The sequence below is a fragment of the Pygoscelis adeliae genome, unplaced genomic scaffold (assembly GCF_000699105.1).
Source record: "Pygoscelis adeliae isolate BGI_AS28 unplaced genomic scaffold, ASM69910v1 Scaffold300, whole genome shotgun sequence".
NCBI lineage: Eukaryota > Metazoa > Chordata > Aves > Sphenisciformes > Spheniscidae > Pygoscelis > Pygoscelis adeliae.
In genome coordinates, this window is record NW_008824004.1 from 1,396,577 (window position 1) to 1,423,042 (window position 26,466).

The 26,466-nt window shown below is 39.4% G+C and overlaps 1 protein-coding gene across 1 annotated transcript in view; it reads left to right on the plus strand.

Moving 5' to 3' along the window:
* EPM2A (epilepsy, progressive myoclonus type 2A, Lafora disease (laforin)) overlaps positions 1-20,139 on the plus strand; it is a 40,038-nt gene extending 19,899 nt beyond the window's left edge. Inside the window, exons 3-4 of the mRNA XM_009325454.1 lie at positions 16,544-16,785; positions 18,227-20,139. Coding sequence (XP_009323729.1) covers positions 16,544-16,785; positions 18,227-18,507 — 523 coding nt within the window. The 3' untranslated portion in view covers positions 18,508-20,139. The remainder of the gene's footprint in view (positions 1-16,543; positions 16,786-18,226) is intronic.
* The last annotated feature ends 6,327 nt before the right edge of the window (positions 20,140-26,466 follow it).

Here is a 26,466-nt window from a genome sequence, read left to right on the forward strand (position 1 = left end):
CACAGTCTGAGTCATACTCGGAAGTAATGTCAAAGCCCTTCAAACTGCTATGTAGCTTAGCCAAGGGAGAGCTGGTTGGCTTCCCTGAACTTTGATGGCTAGGGAAGTGGTATGGATATGCATTAGCTTCCGGATAATATTGCTAAAAACCCTAAACAGTAATGACCCCCAGGCAAAAGAGAGCTTTTGCAGCAGCAAAGCTCTTAATGTACTTTCAGAAGTTAGTATCATTTTGTCTGTCGCTGGGCTGGGCTTTATGAGCTCTGTGCAGTGCCACTGCTGGACTGTCAGCATGTGCACGCCAGCAGGAGGAGGAATGGGACCACGGCAAGAGTCCTGGTGCTTGTAACACCACATCAGCACAAAGCTCTGCGGGGCGGCAATTATTAGATGTGTCGTTCCTCTGGAAACCAGATAATTTATATGTATAAATTGAGCATGGCTCAACGTGCTTCTCGTCAGCTCGGTGAATTTGGCCAATTTAAACATTTTTTTAAAATAATTTAAAAAACCTGGTAGGGAGTCCATAGCTGAGTTGGACCGAGTGTTGTGAGATGGCAGAGGGAGAGAAAGCTGCAAAGACCAGCTGCTGCTTCGTGGAAGCAACTGGCTTTTATTCACATACCAGGAGCTTGTGGCTTGCAAGGTGCTTTAGAAGAAAACCTGAAATAAGGGTTCAACTCAAAAGAGCTAGTAATTTAGCCAAGTAATTTCTAAACAGGGAGTGGGCAACAGGACACAACAAGCTAAAGGGGAGCTTAGCATGCTGTCTGGGTAGTCATGTGAGTTTTATCTGGACTTTTTTCTGAATTTTTCTTTAGCATTCTGCCGTTCATATGTGGCATGTGGAACAGGCATTTGATTGAGAATTATTTATTTAGAGGGCTGATTGTTCAGGAATAACTATTTCATTAATAAAATGGCAGCCAGCAGAGATTGGCTGTTTATGGCAAGATGAACGCCTTTCATCAGCTGGCTGGTAATGGGTAATATTTGCTTAAAACCACTGTTGTTCTTTAAAATGGATCTTTTCATAGGTGTGTCGCTGCACAAAATAATTTCCTTACTTCTTAAGGAAAACTTACAGTTCTGTGTCATTCTGGGAGCACAAACCAGAAGGAAGACTGGGAACCCTCCATGAAAAAACCTTGAGGAGTAAACATACTTATTTGTTCTGTTTTTCTCTGTGGGATATAACAGACAAATGTGGATAGTCTAGTAAATATGAATTTTATGTGGGGTATCACTGTTAGGGAGCAAAAACTATTGTTGCTTCTAATTTCTCTTCCTGTTTTACTGTGCCTCCCTGTCCCTTGTCTATATTTCTTCTGGACATCTTCAGCCTTTTTTTCTGCCTTTCTACTCTTTAACATTCAGGCTGTCAGTGAGATAGTAAAGTTCTGTCTTCATTGGAAAGCAATTTGCTGGCATTGCCGGCTGTGAACAAAATCGACTGAGATTGTGAAATCCTGGGCAATTTAGCTCACAGCCGGGACGACGGGGAAGGGGCAGCATCGTTCTTTCACCAAAGATGATGTTCCAGTTGTCTCACAGATACTTATTTCCTGTTTGCTTTTACATGCATTTATTAGGTGCCCTGTAATCGCTGGCATTTCTTAATATAGTTTATCTAAAGATAGCAGAAGCTCTTTTTCAAAAGCAGAGATTGTGTATTCAACCTTATTGCTATTTAGCGTACCAGGAGGGAGCGAATTCAGATATTTGTTTGTTATCAGAAGAACTTCACTAAGAAAACTCCAAAATTTACAGCTGGTGAAACTGTTGAACCAGGGACTTGTGTTTGTAGTGTAGACCCACTCTGCCTACCCTTCCCATGGTTTTTCGCAGGCGCAACTCCTAGGGCAGGTTAGGCCAGCCAGCCTGCAGCTGACTTACAATAAGAAAAAAAAAAAAAAAGCCTCAAAATGAGAGAGTTTTCAGTCCCCAAACGTGAAAGGTGGCACCATCCAATAGTTTATTGCTGCCAGCTGGTTTTGTGTTTGCTTGCTCAGTGAATACACTATTTCTGAAATAGGTAACCTGTAAGTCTGAAAATCTGAAATAAATACTGCATAGTTGTTTCAACTCAAATGAAATGGGGAAAGTGGTAGAAAGTACTTCATTTAAAATTGCAGCAAGCTGAAGCTGTTAAGTTATGAATTCTACCTCTATTTTCAATAATTTTTATAAATGCTGAGAGATATAAATGCAAGTTTTCATGCTGAAATGCTCTAGATATTTACAAGATAATTTAAAAAGGTTCCCCCATATAAAAACATGGAGAATCCTATTTAAAGGATAAAAAATTATTTATTAGAAAGGAAACTTGAATGTAGCTCTAGTCTCTTTGAAGTTTGTCTCAGAAATATAAGTATTTTATCTCTCAAGAGTAAATATCATCAAATTGCTGCTGTATTTTCCCATATATAATTTTCTCTCTGCAAGAAAAAACAAAAAAACAAGAAATGAACTGTGTTTGTCTTCCCCAGGGAACATATTAAGAGGCTGAACTGAAAATCTCATTCCCTCCTTTAATGCTTGTACTTTGGGAAATTTAATTTCAGGGAGTCAGGTACATAATCCCTGCTATTGTTCAGAAGTTTAATGTATGTCCTCTTGTGAACTATGATAAAAATTGAGTCAAATGTCATGGACGTTGCCAAGTTACAAGAAATATGGATTTCCTCTTTATTGGTTCAATAGACAGCATGGGTTGTAAGTTTAAACGAAGTGTCTTTTTTCTTTGATGTAAGAAAATTATTAGAAATCTAATAATAGAAAAGATGATTTTAAGCATGTAAGAAGAGGAAAAAGGGGAAATATGCATTTCATTTTTAATACAGAGACAAGAAAATGTAGAATATAAATAAGATCAACTAAAGTAGAATTTTCCTTCCTTTCCCTTTCCCTTTCCCTTTCCCTTTCCCTTTCCCTTTCCCTTTCCCTTTCCCTTTCCCTTTCCCTTTCCCTTTCCCTTTCCCTTTCCCTTTCCCTTTCCCTTTCCCTTTCCCTTTCCCTTTCCCTTTCCCTTTCCCTTTCCCTTTCCCTTTCCCTTTCCCTTTGTAGCATTCATGCAGAAAGTCCATTCATCAGCTGTGGGACAGCAGCAGGACTCTCCATGGCTCTGTCTTTCAGTTCAGGGGCTGGATGCTAGGCGCTAGTATATATGTGTGGATGTTGGTGGGCTTCTAGAATCTTTTTTTAAAATTATTTTTTTAGTTTCTCTAGCTTCTCCAGGACTGCCTTTTCAAAACTCTTCAGAACAGTTATATCCAGTGCCTTCACTTTCCCAAGGTGAAAGTCTGATGAGGAGGACATGCAACAACCCTAATAAAATAATTTCTTTAGCGTTCCTTCTTTCTGCAGTCCGGCTGCCAGCTTGAAGGGTTGGCCGTGTGCAGACCATTCCTAAACACAGCATTAACTGCTGCTTTCACTGCAGAAGGCTGAATCGCTCAGCTTCCTGTAATACTGAATTGCTTCGATCTGGTGAGATGAAAGAAGGAAAAAGCTTCTCAAATATATTTGCGGTCTAGGTAATAAGGGTATCCGGTATGAGTAATGTTTTACAAATTTACAAAGTCAAGCTTCAGCTGAGAATGTAAACACATTTACATAAACTTTAGTAACAGTAGATCACTTTAATGCATTTGTTCAAATGCCTGCAATTTCAATTTCCAAGCAGGTGAAATGACGTTGCTAGGAAAAGAAAGAAATCTGAAAAAAAAAAGGCAGTTTAAGAAAATAGACTACCCTTGGTAATTCTTGTCAATCTTTGGGCTCCAATAAAACCCGCAGCATTGCTTGTTCATAGAATTTAAGTCAAATGATTTTTTTCCCTTTTGACATCCAAGACTTCTTCAAGAGATCCCACTATATTTGCAGTTTTGTGCTAAGAAGACTTACACAGGTCCTTCTGGGGCCCCTCAGTAGCTCCATTACAGTCTCAGCCTCAACCTTTGAGGTTGGCAACTCATCCGCCAGGGTTATTAATTTTATGTTTATAATCTGGTAACCAGTATGTTAGCTAAAATGAAGTTTTCTGACAATTTTATTATGGTAGCACCATGCAGCTGTTGTCCCTTTGATTTGACTTTGTTGTGGGAACACATTCTTTTAGATATTTATGTAGCTGACTGTGGTGGTGCATTGATTCAGTTTTTCTCAATATTTCTAAGATGTTGTCCCCCAGCCTGTGCTACTCTAGAATGCGTCTGTCCCTCTTTAATACAAATGAACTGATGCGGGCTTAGAAATTCTGGATAAATATCTTAACTGGAATGAACACAGATACAGAGCCCGTCAAGACTGTTGTATCTTGATGGTACCACAAGGGATGGATGTGCTTCTTTCTCTGTTGCAGTTCTGAGGGTATTCCAGTATTCTGTATGTGTGCGTATGCTGCCATGTGGATCACAAGGCCACCTTTCAATAAACTGTGCTTTGCAGTTATGTAATTTTCATGAATATGTGCTTGTTTCTGAAGCATTGGAAAACATTTCCATTGGATCTGAAATGCTGCATTTTGAAAAGTGGATTTATCTTTATTATTTTCACAGTCTAGATTTCTAAGCAGCTGCTAATAAGTAAACTCTGAAAGAAGACAAAAGATATTTTTACCAACGATTCCTGAAATTTCTCAGGCACTAACTTAAAGTTCAGCTGTAGCGGTTTAAGTCAATGTTGTTAAGATGCTTTAACTTAAAGGTGCCAGCAGTGGCATCATTCCCGTTGCTAAGCATTAATGTTAGAAATTCTCATTCCTACTGCCAAGAGATTCATGGCTCATTACGATCTGGCTTAGTTTAGCAGCCTGTTGTTCTTGTGTTTCCGAGTATTTGTTCTAATTCAAAACAAATGGGAATGTTGGCAACCTAGCAGAGACATATGTAGGAAGTAACCATTGGCAACCATGGTTGCATGAGACAAGAATCTGTAATTAGAGCATTTAAGTATTAATCCTCACAAGCCAATGGAGGAGTCCTTTCCAGGTTGTTCAGTGCAAGCCTTGGAACATGACTCTCTTCTCGGGCTGTATTTCTGTAACTGGCACATTGTTTGCTTCAGAGAATGTTTATACAAATGGCAGTACGAGAAGAGTCATGCCCTACAAAGGCAAATCCTGCTTCTGCTGCATGCAGTGTGCTCCTTAGGCATCAGTAGAAACCTTACGTGTACGTTTGAAAATAAAGTCTGATTAAGTCCTATAAGGCTAGATCTGGACACCGTGTCCTACAAGGTGTTGGTGTGCTTATGAATGATTACTTTCTTATCTTCCCAGTAGAAATACGCAGTGAAATATGACATAAGATATTTCACTTTGAATACAGGGAGGATAAAATTTTATCTTCCACAATTTAGTTTTGGCCATGTACATAAGTCTTATGTGACCAAGTTATTTTAGATCATATCTGGAGTAGAGATAAAATAGATTATAAAAAATGTGTAAGATATAAATTAATTGGCTTTAAGCTTTTTAGTGGAGTGAGGTGAATGAGAGGGGAGAAGAGTTTATAGTATGTTTTTTTCCCTGTATAGATTCAAATGTACTGCAAGCTTAACGAGAGCAATTCCATTGAATTTATTGGAGTATGCGCACTTATCCTGGAGACAAAATTAGATAAATTTGATCTGTTATTGTGTCAGAAGAACAAAGATGGTTCACAATCCCTTTTGCACTTCCATTTCCCAAGGGGGGACAAGTCTGGAACATGTTCTAGTCCTGGCATGGAAGAGATCAGCTGTATCAGGCTGGTTTATCTGATCTATCAGTAATTGACCTCTGAGGTGCAATCCCTGTTAATGAGGATACACTGCCTCTTCTGTGTTGCCTTCTTCACATGGAACTTTGTGGTCAGGAGATATCCCACAAAAAGAATCCCCAAGGTTTCTTGTTAGGTGAACTTTACATCCTCTTTGCATCACGGGAGGAATGGGAATAGCAAATTTCGTTTTGGAAACCCATTTAAAATATAAAATAATGTAACATTCTTTTTTGTTTCTGTGTCAGGGGTTCCCTGAGATAAGATACGCCTTCATCACAAACTGCAGTGAAAAGCAGAGATACCTGAGCTAACTTGGAATGAATGAGTGCATTTTCCACAGGCTGTGTAGCTTTTATGACACTGGAGTTGGAGCAAAATAAATTGGCTTGCAAGGAACTCTGTGCTACCATAGCTCGACTACTTCTGGTGTCTGAGATAGACAGCATAGTTAAATGAAGGCTGAGAAAGAAGATATATTGCTATTTGTAAAAGACATTCAGGAATTAGTACAAGGGAGGAAGAAGAATTATTGAAATTGAACCTGCTTTAAGATCAAATGGTTATTAATTGCTTCTGAATGAATTTAGAGTATAAATTAGAACAAGGTTTCTGACATCAAAGGAATGATGTCTGAATTCTGGCATGACCTTTCAAATAGGGCAGGGAGGACAAGGAACCTAAATTATTTCAAGATGGAGCTTGATAAATTAATACAGGTAGTGATCCCAGAGATGGAAATTAAAGTTTGTGATTATGGTATCATAGATCATAGGCTCAAAGAGACCTCAAAAAGCATCCAGTCCATTTCCTTGCTCTAACTTAGTCTCAACTACATTTAAATTATTCCAGGTTTATCCAGCCTATCTTAAATATGATCTCATCTCAGTGATGAGATTCTACAGCCCTGTTACTCTTCCATTCAATTACCTCACTATTCCTACCATTAAAAAGCTTTTCTAATCTCAACTTAAGTCTTCCTAGCGCAATTTAAGTTAATTTCTTCTTGTCCTCTCCACAGCAGACTCAGCAGACTTGGAGTACAAATCAGTATCCTGTCCCTTTATAGCCATCTCTTACGTGCTTGGAAACTCCTATCCTTTTTCTCAGAATCACAGAGTGATTGAGGATGGAACATCTCAGTATTTTCATTTTGATATTAACCTTCGGTTCATTCAGTCTTCTCTGAAAACTTGTCTTCTAGACCTCTGATTTTTCTGGTACCCTCTGCTGGGCTGTCCAGGTGTTCCTCTTCCTTCTTCCCATTCCTCCTGATGATGGTCTACCAGTACCGAATACAACAGAAGGATTATTTTGTGACTGCCAGGCATAGTGCTACTGCTTATTTATCCAAGTATTATTATTATTTTTGCAGTGTGGGATGTGGTTTACTTCCCAGGTCTAGGTGTTTTCATCAAATACGTTCCCTGCTGTGGCAGGGTATAGGATGTTAGAAATGCCCTTGATCTCTGCAGCTGTCCTTGTGAGTTGTTTTTGTGAGTTTCTTCTAATAAAGCTCTTATGCTCCTTGTAAGGGAATGTTTGGGGTTGCTGTGGAAGGGGAAAATGGGCCATAAACAGAAAGCTTTGTGGATCCATCTAGACTAAACTTATCTTACATGATTGACTTTTTACATGATTTTACTCAAGTGGATCCTTCTTATCCTGTATCCCTGGTGCATTCAAAGCTAGGACAATCCATAAAGTAGACATAGCCTACAGGCTTCCCCAGAGTCAGAATCCACTAGGAGGTTATGAATGAGGAGGAGAGCTGTGCTGTGCTTAGGCATTAGCAGGGTTGCTCCTTGTCTCACAACCTGAAGAATGCACCATACCACCTGCTGTAAATGCAGGTTGGTGGGTGACGAGGGGACAACCAAGCCCTTTTGTGCCATCAAGCTGATGCTACGGAAATCTCCTCCTATGACAGCAGAACTTGAGGGCACTGTACCACTGGAACTGCTTTGTAGCTGAATGTCTGGGTAACCTTGTATTTCAGTTACTGGTTTGGTATTATTCTTACCTGATTTCATTTTAGCGCATTGTCAGCTTGAGGTCAAATCTTAATGGCTTATTTGCTCTGCATATCGGCAAATGAGGTAGTTTAATACCACATTCATGCATAAATTTGTGAACATGGAATAAATAAGATACTATTAAGCATAACACTCAGAACTGAAGGGCTTGAGAAAGTTTGCGTATTGCTAAGCTGACAGAGTGTTGTTCTAAAGTGATAAAAGCAGGTGTTTCTTTTTAGTTGCCAAGTCTGCTCCCATGTGAGAGGCTAGATAAGTAGTCCAAATTACATCTAAGAAGAAGATTTGCCAGAGCTTAATTACTTTTCATCACAGTGCCAAATAATAATAAGAAAAACAAGAAGAAAAAAAACACCTTGGAACTACATTGTAGTCTATTTAATTCTCCTCATTCCTGATGTGGAATTCTTAACTTCACAATAAACTGCACTCTTTCAGTGGTAAAGCAGAACAAATTTGTAAGCAATGACTTGTGCTCCTTCTACTTTTGGCATTTAGGTAAAAGCAATTTTTCGTTCAAAAATATAAGTAGTTTTTACAAGGTCTGCAGCTGTGTCATTTCATTAGGATATAGTTTTAGCATTAATCAACGCTTTTCTGTGATGACTTCTGCTAAGGTTATGGCCATTTAATCCATCTTTATTGATGAGTGATCTTATTAATCCTGGGTATTAGATCTCGGTGTTCTGTGAGCTAGACCATAGTATCATCAAACCTTGCTCTCCTGCTCTGGCCTGTAGTGCTTGTCTGCGTGCTGGGCAATTGAGTGCATCAGACTGTGTTCAGTCAATCCTACTTAAGTCAAGCCTCTCATCACAAAGCCTCCGTCAGCTTGTCTTCTGCAAGGAGACTTTATCAGTAAGTCAGAAGGAGAAGGGATTAAGACCACAGCCATTTACCCACGTGCCCTGTGCAATGTGCAATGAAATGTCAGTGTCATAACCCCTCAGTTCTACATTACTATTTCATTGGTAAGGAGGCATTTTGCTAAGAGATCTCTCTGTCCTTTATTTAAAGAGAATGTAATGAAACCAGAATTCTTGTACAAGACCAAACCAGGGAGTCCTCTGTTTTGATATCTGCCTATGTTGTCAGTGTTTTGGAGGAAGATGCAAGAATAAAAAAAAAGATAAAAAAAAAAATCTGCCATTTTCCTCATCTCTTAGTAGTTGCTTTATAGGTGAAACTATATGGAAGTCGAGATTCTTTACCTCTTTTATGTAGATAGGGCCAGTAGATTTGCCCGTCCCATATATTTTATCTTTAAGCAGCCATCCAATTCCCTCTTAAATATGCTAAATTCTTAGTCTGCCCTCATATGGAAGTATTTTCACAAGAAATAGCTGGCATCTCCTGTGTTTTGAATGTTTTCATTTTTCTGTATCTTTTTTGATACAATAAAATAGTTAATAGAAAGTTCAAAGTTGTAGTGCATAGAATGGGATCATTGATTTTTAGAAGGTTACTAGAATTTTTCTGTTATTTTCAGTTCACTTGTACAGGCTAATATTACCACTTTGACCTCTCTATAAAGCAACACTTTCAGCAAGCATCAATGCAAGCATGTACTGTTTCCCTTTCTAATTGATTATAGTTAACTTAAAACCCAGTGATGTATGTGAGTGGCTGAGATTATTTATTCCAAGACGTATTACTGAGATGCATTCATCAACTGTGAATTTCATCTGCTCCTTTGCTGCATATTCATTTAGTTTTGTTTGATACCATTGGCGGTTGTAACTAATAAAATCTTAAATAATTCTGTTTTGGGCAGATTTTACTCTTGAGTAGGCTCGTCTCTTGTGAGAGATCTTAACTTGCAAACAGAATTCCATGTTGAGTATAGGTAAACAGTGTCATGCTGTAGAAGGACAGTCAAGGAACTATAAACAGGGATATTTTCTTTGACACACAAGAAGTAACTAATCTTCAGTTCTGCACAGAAATGGTGAGACCTCTTTCCAGTACTGGGCATAACAACTTAAGAAAGGTGTTGACCAGCTGGAGAGTCCAAAGGCAAATAAGAATCATCAAATGCTTTGAATATATTACAAGCAAGTATGTGTGTGTGAGGAATACAAGGCTCTCTGTGTGTGTGTGAGTAATTTTCAGATAGGTAAATGGATTTTGCAGTGTGGAAAGGAATAGTCTGTTCTTTGTGTCCATTGTGGAGACAAGAAGGAGTCACTGCGACCTGCAACTGCGCTATTCATGTTGGACATCAGGAAAATATTTCTGAAGGCAAGGATAGTCATCAGTGTGCTTTCTAGACATCAAGCAATATTTGAACGTGTCCGGATCTTCCATTGGAGAGCAGAATTTGGTCGCTTGAAAATCTTTGTCTGCTTGTAAATGCATTTCAGGACATTAGATAGCAATCTAAGTAACGTTTCTAGATTGCTCTGACGAAGGTGCAGGAACCTCATCTGATTTCTAGCAAGTGCTCTTAGTATTTTCACTGTCACAGGTTCAGGAGAAAAGAACAAGGAAGGCCCAGAAGAGGCATGCATGTACCTAAGAATAAGCTGCTATATGTTGTTAAAAGGATGCCAATGGCAAAAGAAGGAGCACACAAAAGATGATAGTTCTGGGTCATCATAATCTGGTGATATCACCATTTAAAATGATGTGCCTTGTCACAAGGCAGAGGGTAGAGAAAAGATGAAAGAGCATCTCAGCTACAGCTGGTAGGATTTGCTATATTCTCATTTTGAATATGCCCAAAGCAATACTCTCGGAAATCTCTTTTATGTCAAATGGGAGAGAGGGAAAGTGAGGTAGGAATTTTTTCCTGCCATCCCTCTGTCTCCCTTTATTTCTCATCAGACATTTGGTCTTTGAACTAGTTTATATTTGGTTAAAAGTAGAAAGTTTCAATGCAAGCTTTTGGTTCAGACAGATCATCATTTTCCATTAAAAATCCACCTTACAAAAAAATTCTGAAGCAGTTTCTACTGGTTCCAGTGCCGTCGGGCAAGAAATAGGAATGCACTGTAACTGGAAGCAGTCTCCAGTAGCTACAGTGCTGCAAGAACATCTCTAACTGAGTTGTACTTCAGGCCTACATTCCCCTTGGGCTGCTTGCTTGTAGCGGTGTCAGGGTAATAGCACTACATCAGTACAAAAACCACTCCGTATGCATACAAGCATCACAAAATGCTGGGGGTAAATTGACTGAATTATATATGTTGCTCTTATGGGAATGCAAAATAAGTTTTGCTGCAAGTTACATGTAGCTGTAGCTGCATGCTACACCTTTAGGAAATAAAAGCCTTAAGGGACAACACAGCCAATTTAATCATTATTTTATTTGTCGTTTCAGCTGAATTGCTCTGTCTTGTTATATGTCTATATTAGCGCTCATCTTGCTATCATCAGATGCTTAGTGGGAATCTAAGGAAGTCTAGTGCAGACAACTGAAGTGAATTGCAAGCTTTAACGTCAGGCTACATCTTGACCTGGTGCTGAAGGATGGATCCATCACTTTTCATTTAAAATAATACGCTAGACCTTGGTCAAAAATATTACCGATATAAACAAATGGCATGGTTGATGGATCACTCTGTTGCCAATAACCAATGAAAAACACCTTAGTATTTTTCCTTAGTTTGGCAAAGTCCTCTTTCTTGATTAAAGCTGGCAACTATAGGGATAAAAGGACATCTGAAATAATGTACATGATGGATGTTCGATGAAATGTGTTCCCCAAAGGCTTGAACCCTACCCTTTTCTGTGAGAACTGTGACTGCTTAGAAGGGTTGACTGATGTTAGGAGAGATTGTAAGGTGCCTGCTCCTGGTACACTGATGATTGAACAGACCTGGAAACAGGACCTGAGTCATCCCCATTTACAGCTCAGCATTTTAAGGAAATTTGAGTTTAGTGCCCATTTGTCTTAAACCATTACCAACAGAAGTAACACAGGAGCTGCTTAGGAAGCAGCGTAGACATCTGTGTCATGGAGGAGGAGTTGACAGCCCGATGCAGTAACCAGATATCATAGAATCATAGAACAGTTTGGGTTGGAAGGGACCTCTAAAGGTCATCTAGTCCAACCCCCCTGCCGTGGGCAGGGGCATCTTCAACTAGATTAGGCTGCTCAGAGCCCCGGCCAACCTGACCTTGAAGGTTTCCAGGGATGGGGCATCCACCACCTCTCTGGGCAACCTGTGCCAGTGTTTCACCAAACACTGTACCTTCCTGTAGGGCAGGTCACCCTCCCTGTGAATCAGACCCCTACAGCTACAGTTGCTGGGTTGGTTCTGTACTATCTGTGGAGGTCTAAGACTGAAAGGTACAGTGCGTCACTCTTTGGGAACATTTCCTCTAGCCTGAAAATTACAATATGCACTATCAAAAAAAAAGTATCAGAGTGCTAATCTTTCATTGCCTCAGTCTCATTTACTCCTTAAGGATGGGAAGACTATTTGCATATGCATTGATTAAATGGAATGCATTTGTTGTTTCAGATGCATTCATAGTGAATTGTTATAATTTAATCTGGGCTGTGCAGGGTCCTGGGGGGAAGCAACCAAGTGCAATATATATCTGCATCATTAAAAATAATTTAAGTGCGATGACAGCTGGAAAATAACCATACAAGTGATTTCAGGGTGTTCCATATTTATTCCCTGGTAATGATAAATCATTGTTGATTTTCTCAGTTTACAAGTCAAAAGGCAGGTTTTTAACACATCAGCCTTCAGTCTGGGCTCTGTAAGTCAAGTAAATTGAGCAGATGCCTGCCTAACATTTAGTCCTTGTTACCACAAATTCAAGCTTCTCACGTTCATTCATTCATTTAATCCCCAAAAGTCCCCTTGAGGTAGGTAAATATTATCTCCATGTTACTGATGGAGAACTGAGGTGTAGGGCAGGCTGAAAGTAACTTCACAGAAAGTAGCTTTAAAGAAAGGGCTTTGAGACAATCTACAAGTCTTAATCTCAGAAGTTAACTGAATATTTTTGATGTTACTTTAGGTGATTTCTTCATTGATAAAGTATCTCTGACCGAATTGATCGTGTCTTCTGGGACCACTCATGGTTTGTTATCCTTAGTAACATAGGGAGTTAACATGTACAATGACAAAGTGTCATTTTTATATTAAAACAGAATTCTAAGTAGAATTTTGTTAAAATACTGTCCTGTTGTGACTTTTGGGGAATATGAAAGGGGTTAATGGCTGAAAAGATTATAGGTTTATCGATCACACATAATCCCTAAATGTTTTTTGAACTGTATGTAGGGATCACTTAATGTGCTGCTGGAAAACAACCACGTGAGCTGGAAAGCAGCAGCTGTCGGACAGCTCAGAGCACTATTACATGACAATTGCGGGAGGAAAGTAAAAGAGGTCTCTTTCCCATGCCAAATACTCCTGTGGCTAACATCTAGTTATCTACTGAAGTGCAGTGGCAACTTGAAGAAGAAAGGCCACACTGGAAAAGGAAAACTAAAAGTTATATTATTAAGGAGACATGTAAAAATGAAATTACCACTTTCTTGCTTTGTTTAATATGTACGTTTCCCTGGTCCTCAGTGTAATTAAGCCCTCAGTAGGGCTATCAAAAATCTATATATAAAACATAGCTGCTAAACTCTTCATCAGTTTCTGTGCTCGCATGTACACTGACCCTTTCGTTCTTTCCTTCTGATGTAAGACAAAGTCAGGATATGAACCAGATAAAGCCAAACGGGAATATAGGTCCTATGCAGTAGGATTATCCCAGGATTTTTACATAAATTGGCGGATAGGACAGCTCTGCTGTACTGTTTTCTGCATGGACTGTTTTCCTGGTAAAAGAGTAGTTAAACCTTGTCCAACAAGACCAAGACTTTACAGTCATTTGGAGGTGGGTAAATAAGGGGCTTGAAGACCAAGGTTAAGGCTGCATCTTGATCCTCTCAAAGGCTAAACTCCAGGACCTGGTCAGAAAAATAATTCACAAGAATTCGCTGTCCTAAATACGTTGTTTTGGTCATTCTCTGAATGCCACCACTAGCTTGGTTAATTATAGGGAAAAACACTGATAAAAACTTGGTAAACCCATCAGATTCTTCGGTAAATGCAATTGTTATTGTGAAATACAGGAGGTCTTGTCATGGACAAGACCCTTTAGGCTACAAAAACAGAATAAACAAATGGCATATATCCCAGTGGTCTTGCAGATAGCGCAGCTGTGATGTTCGCCCACTAAATAATCATTGGGGGAAAAAACATAAAGCATTGATTTATCTGTAAGCAAGAGTACCACCCAAAACTTTATTTATCTCAGGAACGCTTTAGTCAATCCTGATTCAATCAAATGCTAGAAAACACACTTTTGCTCTCCCGTCAAGGTAACTTACTGTATTGGATGTTTCCCAAAATATCAAGAGAACCACATATGTATGAGTCTCCAGGAAAGCCTTTGAAGGAAGGATACTAATGTTCTTATTCTTGAAAGAATATCCTCATATTGTCACCAGGTATTAGTGATATTGTCATTTTTCTTTCCCTGCTATGGAGTTTTGTGGGCATTGCTCATCTCCAGCCACTCATCAGCATTTGTTAGGGCACTTTAACTTACATCCACCACCTTGAAAAGCTCTAATCATTGCGGTGGGTCCCTGTGGCAGAAGCCTGACAGCAGTCACTCCTTCAGGTTAGGCTGGGGTCTGCTGTGGGGCTGGCGCGTGGGAAGTGGGGCAGTGAAGCAATTGTTGCAGGGGGCCTTCGCTAATCCCTCTGGTCAGCGGGAACGCTCTAGCTGGTTATGCTGGATTTTGGGCAATTTTGTGAAGCTCTCTTCCTGTGCCAGCATGTGGGATTGTGCCTTGAACATAATAGTAATACACAATTGTTGCGCTTTATTGGATTTCCTTCAGGTTGCCATGGAGTCCACTGGGTGTTGATATTTCTTAATAAATGAACTGAATTTAATTTGTAGCTTAAGAAGTCCAGAGCCTGCATATTAGAAGTTCTTTCTTTCCATGTCTTCTCTCCTTTAGAAAGGTAGTATTTAGGAGTGTGAGAAAAGTGACAAAGGAAATTACTTCAAGGTGTAAATCTTAATTTCTGAAATTTTGGTTTTCCTGCCGAAACCAGGACAGCTTGCTTGCTGCTTAGGAACAAATGCATTTTCTATTAGCAGAGATATCTATTAGCTCCCTATTTCTATTAGCAGAAATACTCTCACCGCATTCTAGACCTGGACATGGATGTGAAACAACAACTAAGTCAAAGCCCTTCAAACGATCTCACTGTTGAAACATGGTTGAAATGGTTATTTGCTATGTAATATATTTGTCTAAATTGGACTCAGTTACCATATACTGAGATCAAGCGCATTGTCTCACTGAAACGGGGGCTGTTAAGGCTAAAGACTGTGTTTGTGTAGCTGGTACGTAACTCACTGTGGCTGCAGCTGAAACACAAGAAACAATAATAATAAGTGCTTCCTGGATTTGAATTTTTCTTTTTGACAATCTTTCAGTAGTAACATAGCAGGATTTAATCATTGTCAATTACAGGTCTTAATTAAATGCTAGTAAGCACTTATTACTATGACAGTGGAATGGAAATAGCTACCTGATGATTTAAGGGCTGTTTATAGGAGTAACTGCTCCTGAATAAACATAAAACTTTTCTTACTTATCTCTGAGATTAAAATTGGAAAAGACCATAAGAAGTGCATGGCAGACATTTTATTTTTGAGGATCTTGCTTTTGTTGTAGATTGGCTTCACTTTTCTGCAGTTAATAATATTTGCAAAGTTGTATGTTCAACTGCAGGGATATTTTGTGTAGTTTGTGGATTGCATGTTCAAAACAGAAGTTTATGCAAACAAAAAAAATTAAAGTAGAACACTAAAAATTTGTGCATATAAATAATCCATTGAAGATAGATACCATCAGTTTAATTGCATGTGCAGATTAAAAATCCTCATTTGAAAACAAGTCTTTTAATAATCAGTTTATATTTATGTCAAAATCTTTTGAGATATACAACAGCTTTACGATAATTAACAGTGGGAAAACCATAGAAGTCTTGAAGTTTTATTTAGATAAGTACCAGAAATATGGATGTTTATCCATCCTACACATGTCTCTCGAGTTTTCTTGCAAAATTTCTGGCTCTTCAGGTCTTGAGGGAAGCTAGACATATATCATAATTCTCCATTTGGTTCCCACTAGACTCCACAAGAGCAGAGGAAAATGAGAAGAAAAATACTCATTAATTTTTGAGTTTCCTCACAGAAGGGTAGTTTAAGTTGGGGGGGGGGGGTTCTGTCTACTTTCCTCATTATAGTGGTAGCTACGAAGCTGGAAGAGTTCTATGCATTTGACTTATTACTAAAGTAGTTCAGACCTGGATCATATGAATCTTTTAGGTCTCTTTTTTTTTGGTGCAAATTGCATGAATCTTCAGAGTTTTCTTATTCTAATCTGTGATGTTAGTAAGTTTCCACTGCAAGCTTAATGATGGATGCCTTGGAGACCTGTGCTACTAATTATGCTCTGAATTTTTTCTCAGACTGTCTGGCTCTTTGTGGTAGGTTAGGAACTTGATCCCCAACATCAAACATTACCAACTCCACTGTAATGAAATAAGAAGCTGCTTACTGCGTGACGTGAAAAGGCTGCGCTTAGCAGTGTTTGTGTGATGATGCTAAGCAGGTTTGGAGCTGGAACACTGCTGAACTTGGCAGTTTCTTTGTTAAGATATTTTAATCGATACCACTGCAATGTTTTCTCAATGCTAGAATTCTGCCAAACATCTGGCTTGGAAGTTGCCCTCGGCAGCTGGAGCATGTGACCGTCAAGCTGAAGCACGAGCTGGGTGTTACAGCTGTGATGAACTTCCAGACCGAATGGGACATTGTTCAGAATTCCTGGGGCTGCAACCGCTACCCGGAACCCATGAGCCCCGAAATCCTCATGAAACTATATAAAGAGGAAGGTCTTGCCTATGTCTGGATGCCAACCCCAGACATGAGCACTGAAGGTAATGCTCAGACCACTCCTGCAGCTAAATTAATGGTAACAAACCCTTTGAGTTACTAATTTGAATTAGTAAACCTTTGAATTACTAATCTGTCACTTCCATGACTGCGTTTTTTTCTGTGTAAATATTTCATTAAAAATACAGCTAATGGACAAGGTGTAATTTCTGTGTGTGTTGTCTCTAGCAAATTATTCATATTTTCTTGTAGACAGAGAGGCCATCTAAAGTACTTCACATCTGGCAGTATATGTGTATTTGAGATTAAAGCCATATGACATTGATAACTGCTTGACTGTTTTTGCTTTCAGCTTGAATTCAGCCCGTATAATGAAAATATGCTGTGTAGGTGGAAGACTGCAAGCTTACACAGCAGGACAGCTTGCCATCCTTGCTGGTTAAACATGGAGAGACAGTGCTGTATGTCTGTCTCTGCTATTCCCCTCCCCCAGAAAATCATTTTTCTGTAACTATAGTATCCCAGTCTGATAAATCTCCATAAAGTCATTTATATAATCATTTGTAATTAGTTTAGAATACCCATAGCACCTCATGTTGTAACATAAATTATTATTTTTAATTCCTCCATTGGAATGGTCAAAATCTTGTTTCCAACCAGTAGGTTAGAAAGCGTGCGTGTTTTCGAGTGAGTAGCCTACCAGGAGAAGAGAGTACTTTCAATAGAGTGAAATACTACTGCCACAAATAGAGAACCGTCTTATCAGTAATAGGACATCAGGGAAGACAGGAGACCTTAAAACAGGGATTTGAAAGGTCTTAATGTCAGTGCTCATCTGTGCCATGAAGAAAAGTTGGGCTCTGATGTTTGCAGCTTCATTTCCCAGGGTAACAGGGAGAAAGGCATCAGGAAAGATGGTATAGTCATCTCTTTGGGAGTGAGAAAGACTGTTCTGTGTTGTTTAGCCGTATGCTTAGTACACAATTAAATCATAACAGTATTAAGTCGTACAGGAAAATACTCTTCTGCTCTCCCTCCCTCCCTTATTATTGACATAATGGCCTTCATTACCATGTTTTGGAAGGCAGCAGTACATAGGTAGCTTCACAAACCTCTGGTGCTAAAAAACATTGCACTCTTGGCTTGCTAACTTTAATGCTATGTGAGACGTGCTGTTTGATGTAATTTGCTGCCTTATCTCAGTCCGTGTGAAAATGAATATGCCACACACATTCAGTGTTAATCAGAATGTATATTTAGAGACGGCTTGGGGCATTTTACAGATTTTGTGTGATCCAGATCTACGTTGCCAGAAGAAACAAAGGTTAGGGTAGAAGGTCATTTGGAAAAAAAAAAAAAGAAAAAACCCAAAATATGTCAGGTTTGCCATTGTGATTCACAGTGCATTGGGCTGTACAGACATAATCTCAACCGTGAACCTAGCTTTCTCAAATGCAAATGAATGTGCCTTGGTTTTAACCTTAGGAAGAATACAGATGTTGCCACAAGCTGTCTGCCTCTTGCACGGGCTACTGGAGAACGGACACACTGTCTATGTTCATTGTAATGCTGGCGTTGGCAGGTCTACAGCTGCTGTCAGTGGCTGGCTGAAGTACGTGATGGGATGGAGCCTGCGGAAAGTGCAGTACTTTTTGGCTTCCAGGAGACCAGCTGTCTACATCGACGAGGAAGCTCTGATTCATGCTGAAGATGATTTCTACCAGAAATTTGGGCGTCTTCATTCCTCATGCAAAGTCCAAGAGTAGAAAACCAGAAGAGGAAAAAGAAGGTGAAGAGGAATCCTTACATTTGAACCCTAAGGACTTAGAAATCATGAGTCAGAGTCCTGCCTCTCCTCTTCAGGTTATAAGCTTGTCATAGAAGTTGTGAGAATTTTGTTTAAAAGTGCCTTTGAGGGTTTTTTACTTGCTTTCTTTAAGCTGATATGGTTCATGTTTTCAAGCCTTTTTCTGCAAGTATGAGACCTAGAAACTCTGCAAAGGGAAGCTAAGATTTTCTTTTAACTACTTGCCTACAGGAACTGAGGTTTTAGGGTAGACACTAAATAAGATGTGATGTGAGATAGTTAGAGTGGGCAATATTTCAGTGGCAAGAAAGAGAAGGCATTCTCAGAAAAACAGATAGAAAACTTGACTGGGTTAGGGTTCAGGTTAGGATGGAGCTGATCATCACCAAAGCTGCTCAGTTATTTTAGGTGGAGTGTACGTTACTGAAATTTTTTCTAGTGATTTTGTAGACAAGTGGTATTAATGAGAAAGACCAGCAGGAAACTGATTTTTCAGCTCAGTTTCATAAACAAAAAGCTAACGTCTAATGCAGTGAACTAAAATCTGCTCTCTTTGCCAATGTAGTTAATGTTAAATATTATGAGTTATAGCTATATTCTTTTATGGCATTAGGCTTATGCTGGCATGTGGCATGAAGAGAGGAAACAGCTCCACTTACTGCAGTCTTACTCTGCTGCAGGGAAGGACTTGTATTTATTACATTATCCTAGGCTGTGAGATCTCTAAGTCAAAGATACATTTTGCTCTTCTGCTCTATGCAGTGCTGTACCATGGGGTCTCTAGGTGCCAAGTCAATCTAAGCAGTAACTACTGGGCTAAAACAGGACCTATAGGAACTGCGTGATAAGCCTCTGTGCACGGTTGATGCCACAGCCTCTGTGTTGTTGACCTAGGTGAATTTCTTCACTATAGCAAAAGCCTCTTCTTCTTGCACAAGCACTGTGTGGATGTTCACAGATGCTAGATTTAGCCAAGTGAACCTCCTCTATAGGAGCAAAGAGCAGCTCTGTGGAGGGTTTCTCAGGAGCTTAGCCTCGGAAGGCTAATGCTGGCTTTGTGGATGATCCCTAATGTTTTCCAGTGCTGCTCAGTCCCTTAGCTAAACTAAGCAGTGGCACCAACAGCTTCCAGCCCTGCTCAGGTAAAACCAGTTTGCTGTAGGTTAAGTCCAAGAGGGAAGGGAGAGAAAGCATTTCCTAAGGAACAGAGAATTAAGGATGTATAAACATTAAGAAACCTAATATCTATAGGTTTATTCTTGAGTGAAATCTCATTTTTTCCAGACAACTTGATCCTGTAAAGACCCAGTCAGTGCCAGAGTAGTTTAGCTGATATATATTGATCATCAGAATACTTAATGGAGAAACTATTAGATAGGAACTGTTTATGGAGAATGTCCAGAATAATATAATACATTTTATTTATGTTATACTTCAATCATCTTCAAAAAGAAAAATGTTTAAGTTATTCTATACGTGTGGTTTTGATCATGACTTTGTTTCTTATATTTTCCTTTGAAATAACACTGCCTGTTTAGAAAATGGATGAGAAAAGTTCTCTATTAAATAAAAATATCATGACAATTCCAGCAGCCCATTTTGTCATATGTCTTTGGCTCCCAATTTCATGAATAGCAAAAAGGGTCATGACTGATAGTTCTAGATAGACCAGCCACTTTAATGGTAACAGCCCATTTCTTGTCTGCTATGCTTTGTCAGTTTTGATGGGCTGTTGAGGAGGAAGTCTCAAAAAACAGCACAGCACAGCAAAGATGTGTGGGTGATATGGCACCTCTGATACCTCCAAAGACCAAAAGAAGGGGTTGTTTCTCCTAGCCTGATGCAGAGAGCAGAGGGAGTGTCAGTGCTGCTGTCTGGCTGTTGGGCTTTCGTGCGAATGTGCAAAGCTACAGCTGAGTGTCCATTAGCGCCCAGGAGCTACCTCATTTTGACTGAGTTTAAAGTAAAAATGGTGAGCTTTTGCTACCATCTGCCTCTCAAAATCAAGCGCTGGGAGGAGGAGGATGGCATAAGAAGCAGAGAGTAGAACTCACTTAAGTTTTACATTTCAGTTGAGATATGTTTGAAACCCCAAGCTGAAAGTGTGTTTCCAAGCATCCCCAACAGACAGTCCTTTCCATCAGATGCAACTTGTAATATATGTTGGGACAAGTACTTGTGGGTTTGGTCCTTGTTTCACAGCTAACAGTATTTCCTTTTTGGGGCTCTTGGGACTGAACAGCGCATAACATGGCACAAACAAGTAAGTATATGACTAAGTAAGTATAGCTGTGCTATATCGGCTGTTTATAATTCTGATTTTATTGGCAATGGAAGCAGACTGGTGCTTCATTTGTAGGGCAGGAATTCAAACGATACAGAAGCCACACATTTGAGGAAACCCTATCAAGGGGTTGTTGATTCATTGTTTATTGTCATTTCAGTTTGCTTGTCTGCCAGACTGCTGGGGGACTGTATCACATACAGATTGCATTAGCTGATGAACTACATGAAAACAACTTGCCAACATCATGTTAACAAAGAACGCAGAGAAATCCCATGGCTTGCAGTCCCTTTGTACCTATCTGTAGCATACTTTTTTTTCTTATTGCCACCTTCCTGCCTTCCCCATTGAAGGCCACCCTGTCGAGTAACATTCATTCAAAGCCCTGGCTGTTGAATGCAACTAGGATTTTAAATGCTAGAGATCATTGCAAGAGGCTACAGCAGCAGAAAAAGCAATCGTATAAAAATATTCCATTTCTCCAACTGTATAATTACATGATAAATCTGCATCTAGAGATTTTTTATTAGAATTCCAATTTGTAATATGCTCTTATGCTGATTGGATCATTAGCTGTTTCCACAGACTAGCCTCTTGATGCATTTTGGATGAAAGGATGAAGACAGTCTGTTGTTCATATACTTGTATATTTCCTTGCTACTTTAGTCATAAAAATGCTACAAAATTTAGAGAAGAACAACTCCTATAGAAAGAATTGGAAACAGGGAAACAGTAACAGTTATTTTAAATTGGGGCCCAAGAAGCCAAATGAATACATCCACAATAACAGGAGCCAGGTAGAAATATTTTGATAACTCATCACTCAAAAGCATCAGTTGGGGAAAATTATTTTCTGCTGGTATGAACATCAGTATTCTCTGCCCTGTTACAGCCAGGTTTTTACCTCTGTTAAATTAAAGAAGAAAGAAGAATTTGCTACATGGAATGGGACCATTCATAACTCCAGGTACGCAGAGTATCTCGATGTCATTATTAGGCCAAACAATAGTATATAGTCTTTCCCAGGGCTGTGTACATGAAGGAGCTAAGCAATCCTAGCTCTTACAAGTGATTTTGTAACAAAAACAGCCCCTTGAGGGATGGGTCAGGCTTTGAGTGGTATAGTTTCGTGAATATTTTTCCTTTTGACATCAGAAAAGTACTAATGAGAATCTTCTGCATGACATTTTTACATAGGCAATGCAGCCTGGTGAAAAGAGACTGTGCTGGCTGGCGCGACAGTTGAATACCTCCCTTTCTCCCTTACTCCTTACTTGTTGTTTCACATTTTGAACTTTGGTCCCTTTGGCACTTGTCTGCTCTGGTTGTTCCGGTTTTAAGTTCTCGGTCTTCCCTTTCTGTTTGTACAGCACCAAGCACAGTGAAGCTCTGGATGTGGCCAAGACTGCAGGTTTTATACCAGGTTGTCCGGAGTAGTTGGAAGGTCTCACAACTGGCAACTGAGCTGTGTGTGCTGCACAAAAACATGTGCAAAACAGTGTCTCTGCTCTAGGGTGGAATTAAAATTTGAGACTGCCCGCCAAGCCCTCTTGGGCAAAGATAAAGGAAAAAGGTAGGCTGTAGGTTGTGCAGGGGCAGGTAATAAAATCCCTATTTAAAACAAGAATGCAAAAAGTCAGACTTACTCCATTACCTACCATGATGTCCTTTTTGAGTTCTAATTTATAAACCCCGCTGACTTTACTGCTCTGTAATTGAGAAAAAATATTTGAAGTAGTCAAAGACATTTGCCTTAACTGTATTACCCTGTTGCTTCTTTTATTCGTCATCATTAAACTGCAGCGAGAGGTTTCAAACCAAGGATAGAGTTAAAGAAATAAATAATACGATTCTTTAAAAAAACACACTGGGACTGTGCAACAGGAAATTATGAAGAAATATTTAGAAGCATAATAACTACCACAAAAGCATATATTGGGCAAGCAAGCCCTACCTTCTTGAAGGATAATGAACATCAGGCTGCTCTTAGCTAAAGTGGAATTGTAGCAGAGGACAGGATATAGATGACTCTCTCCAACTGTAACTGTTTACGTTCTTAGTGGTAAATCAAAACCTCTGCAGTTATTGCCTTCAACATATTCTGCTGGAAAAAATCGTGTTTTATTTTCCACATGTATATAGCTTAAAGGGAAAGGGGCTGCTCTAAGGGAGCAGACTTTGGAATGGTGAAAGTATAAAGGAATTAATCCTTTTTCTGTTCTCAGTGACACAACGACATCACTAACAGCAAGACCAAACCATATGACTTCATAATTGATCTTCTTTCTAAATTAACAGAGGAAAGCAGTTTTTTCAAGGGCAATGACATTAACATGTATTAGCATAATTGCATAGTCATGATATAAGCAATCAAAATACATGTTGTTGGCCCTTCAGTTATGCTAGCAGTGAACCTATAGGGTGTTCATTCTTAATTAGACATATTTTCCTCTTGCTCCGCCCATTCACCTCAAGATGCTTCATTCCAGTCTTGACTAGTTTATAAACAGTTTTGTGACTAAAAATTGCCATATTTGTAAAGATAACTAATGTGTATTTTATTAAACCTTTTTTACATATCAAGGCTTGTCTGGGCATAAGGAAATAAGAACTGTTATACCCTGTAAAACAAGGATGGTGACACTCTGAACCTTAGTCCTATATAATTCAACCTTTTTGTGCTTAAACGTCTTATTTGGGAGATGATTGAATTTATAAAGATTGCAGGATAATGATGTCTGTGATTTGATAATTACTTCAATGCTGATGTTGTTATATTTACATCAAGGAAAATAGAAGGCCTTTTTATTCATGAACTGGTAAAATATTAAATGATATCTCATTCTTGATTTAGAGGAAAAAGCATAAAACAGCTGCCAAGAAAAAATTTATAATACTGGGCAGGTTTCTATGGTCTTTACTTAATATCATTATAACAAAATTTGTTTTGTGGTAATGCAGTTTCAGCAGGGAAATAATTAACAGTCAGGCCATCATCCATGGGTAGCAGCCATGTTTAAGTTGGGCAGCCAGCCCGAAGTCATGGCAACAGATCAAATGCTGAAAATGAATCCAATCTTCAAAAATTCAATAAAATACATAAACACAGAGGTTAAGAAATGAATATAAAGATTGTATTTGGAGAAAGGCAAAAATTTATAAAGTATAATCCTAGCTAATGTCAAAGGGAAAAATATTTTGGAGTGGCATAGCAAACACCACAACTCATTTGAAAACATAATCAATATCTTAGCTAAAGATAGCTGGTATTTAAAGTTCACTAACCAGTTAAAGGGATCTTACCAAACTATTTAGGCTTACAATATTTAGCTGTATAAAGAAAGAAATGTGGAAGGATAAGCTCTCAAGGTCACAGACCAGTTTTATACCCTCTCCTGGGCAACTAAATCATGGAGCGTACTTGAGCAGGTGAAACTTTATGAGCACAAAAGTGGTTGCTGGTGCATTGTGGTTTGGCAGTCAAATAAATCCCTTGCACAGAGATGTGTTGTTCTGAAATAGGATCGATAAGGCTATGCTTTAGAAGAACTAATGGGAAGGGCATCTCTTAAAATATGCTTAAACGATAGCTCCAAATGGAAGGCTAAACAAACGTATGTCTTGATGGAGTCTTTCTCTTCACATGTGTCTCGCTGAAACAGGAAAGCCTCTTAGAGTTCTTTTGTCCCACAACACCTGTGCTTAAAGCCACAGCACCAGAATGGGAAATTGTAACTGTGAGTAGCAGTGGCCCCGACCCCAGTTAGTTAATTGTTCAATGACATCGTTCAGACCATCGCCAAGTTTGGCAGAGCTGGCCAAATTCAGAGGAAGGCTGCCGTGTGGATTTCTGAGGAATATCTGGAATGAGGGAGCTAAAACTCATCTTGCAGAACCAAGATGGCCCAGCGGGATCCGGCCAGGAGAAGGGTAGACTGGAAAACAAGAGTCAGGTCCTGCACCCAGTGCTGCCTCTGCCTCTGCAGATGAAATGGATTATTTAATCTCTTCATGTGAGTTATTCTGTTTCTTAACATGACACAAAGGATACCTCACGTCAGTCCTCTACCACTAACTGGATGGGACAACAGCTGTTCTCAGTGCCTCCACCCTCAGTGGCTGTGTGGGTGCCTGTGAGCACTTCATCAGACACTATTTCAAGTGCTTTGCAACTCCATGTTAATATGGTCTAAATGGTCAACTTAAATTTCACAGGGAGTTACTTGTCCATGTCCCAAACATACTTTCCTGGTACATGTGTGAGTATTGCAGTTTGATGGTGCTCACAGGCAACACATGGTCTGGCAATAAGAACCAGGACTCTGATCTGGCCTTCTTCCCAACTGGGATATCTTATTCACCTGGAAATAAGGATGCATGAACAGATGCCGTCATCTTCAGTCAGATTTATTGTCGTTTTCTTGGTGCCTTACATGGCATTTTCCATCCAGGTGCCCTCTTCAGAGAATAACGAAAGCAATCATGATGTTCTCAGCACCACCGAAAATCTCATTTGTGGTGTGGTTTTAGTTTTTTTTTTTTTTAATTTAACTTAATTTAGATACCCAACTATGGGCAATCAAAATAGAAAATGCTGCTCTGAATTTTTGACATCTTCCACCCTTCCTAAATGGTAAAATAAATGCATTATTCTGCAGTAATGTTCATGCAAAAGACTACAAAACATTTCACAAGGAAATAACTAGATATATACTAGACCACCAGAGAAAGATTTAGAAACAAGAGTAGGAAAATACATGAACTGAAGAAAGCGGTGGTCTGCTGAGATGAGGCAGAGCAAGTGGCCGGGCAGCCTTCCTTCCAGTGGTCTGACGTCACGTGGAAAGAAGCAGAGGAGAATGCGAGGGCTTGCGACGCAGGCTGAGGACAGGGAGGGCAGGCAGTCCAGGCAGAACTGTGTGAACCAAGAGCGGCTGGGAAGCGGCCAGGAACCCGGGGAAAGGCTCAGAGATGAGGTGTGAGCAGGGCTTGCTCCCTGGGGGAGGCGGTGCGACCGACGGAGTCAGATTGTCACTCTTATTTCAGTGCACTTGGAAATATCTCATTCAGCAGTTAGCAGACACAAGCACAGGGACTGAGGAAATGCGGCAGTGAGACACAAATACATCTCAGCACCCAGCGATCACCAAAAGCACACCATATCCACAGGAACAGCAAGGCCTGGCAAGCTATTTAACAAAATCTGCCAAGATCATTATTTTTGAGAGGAAAAAATTTGATTAGGTCTCTCTTGATTGCTGGGAACATGACTTGAGTACACTTTGGAAAATGCTGAGCTCTGCCATTCATGTATTTCTGCTTATGGAACTGAAATCAATAACTTAATTTTAGCTGTAAACATGGTTCTTATTTTGCTTTCCTGAATAGCAATAATTTCAAGGTGTCTTTCAGTGGCACCCTGATTTAAAAAGAGAAAAACAAAACCCCAAAGAATCATATCAGAAATTGATATAAATGATATTTACCTAGGGTAATTTCTGTACTTTTAATGATGATCATCCTGGTTTATTGGGGTATAACTGAGCTTAGAACGTGCAGTTATCTTCTTTTTACTCACCTACTGTATAATATTCCAGACTAAAACATATGCTTGTGTAGCAGAGAAAATATAAA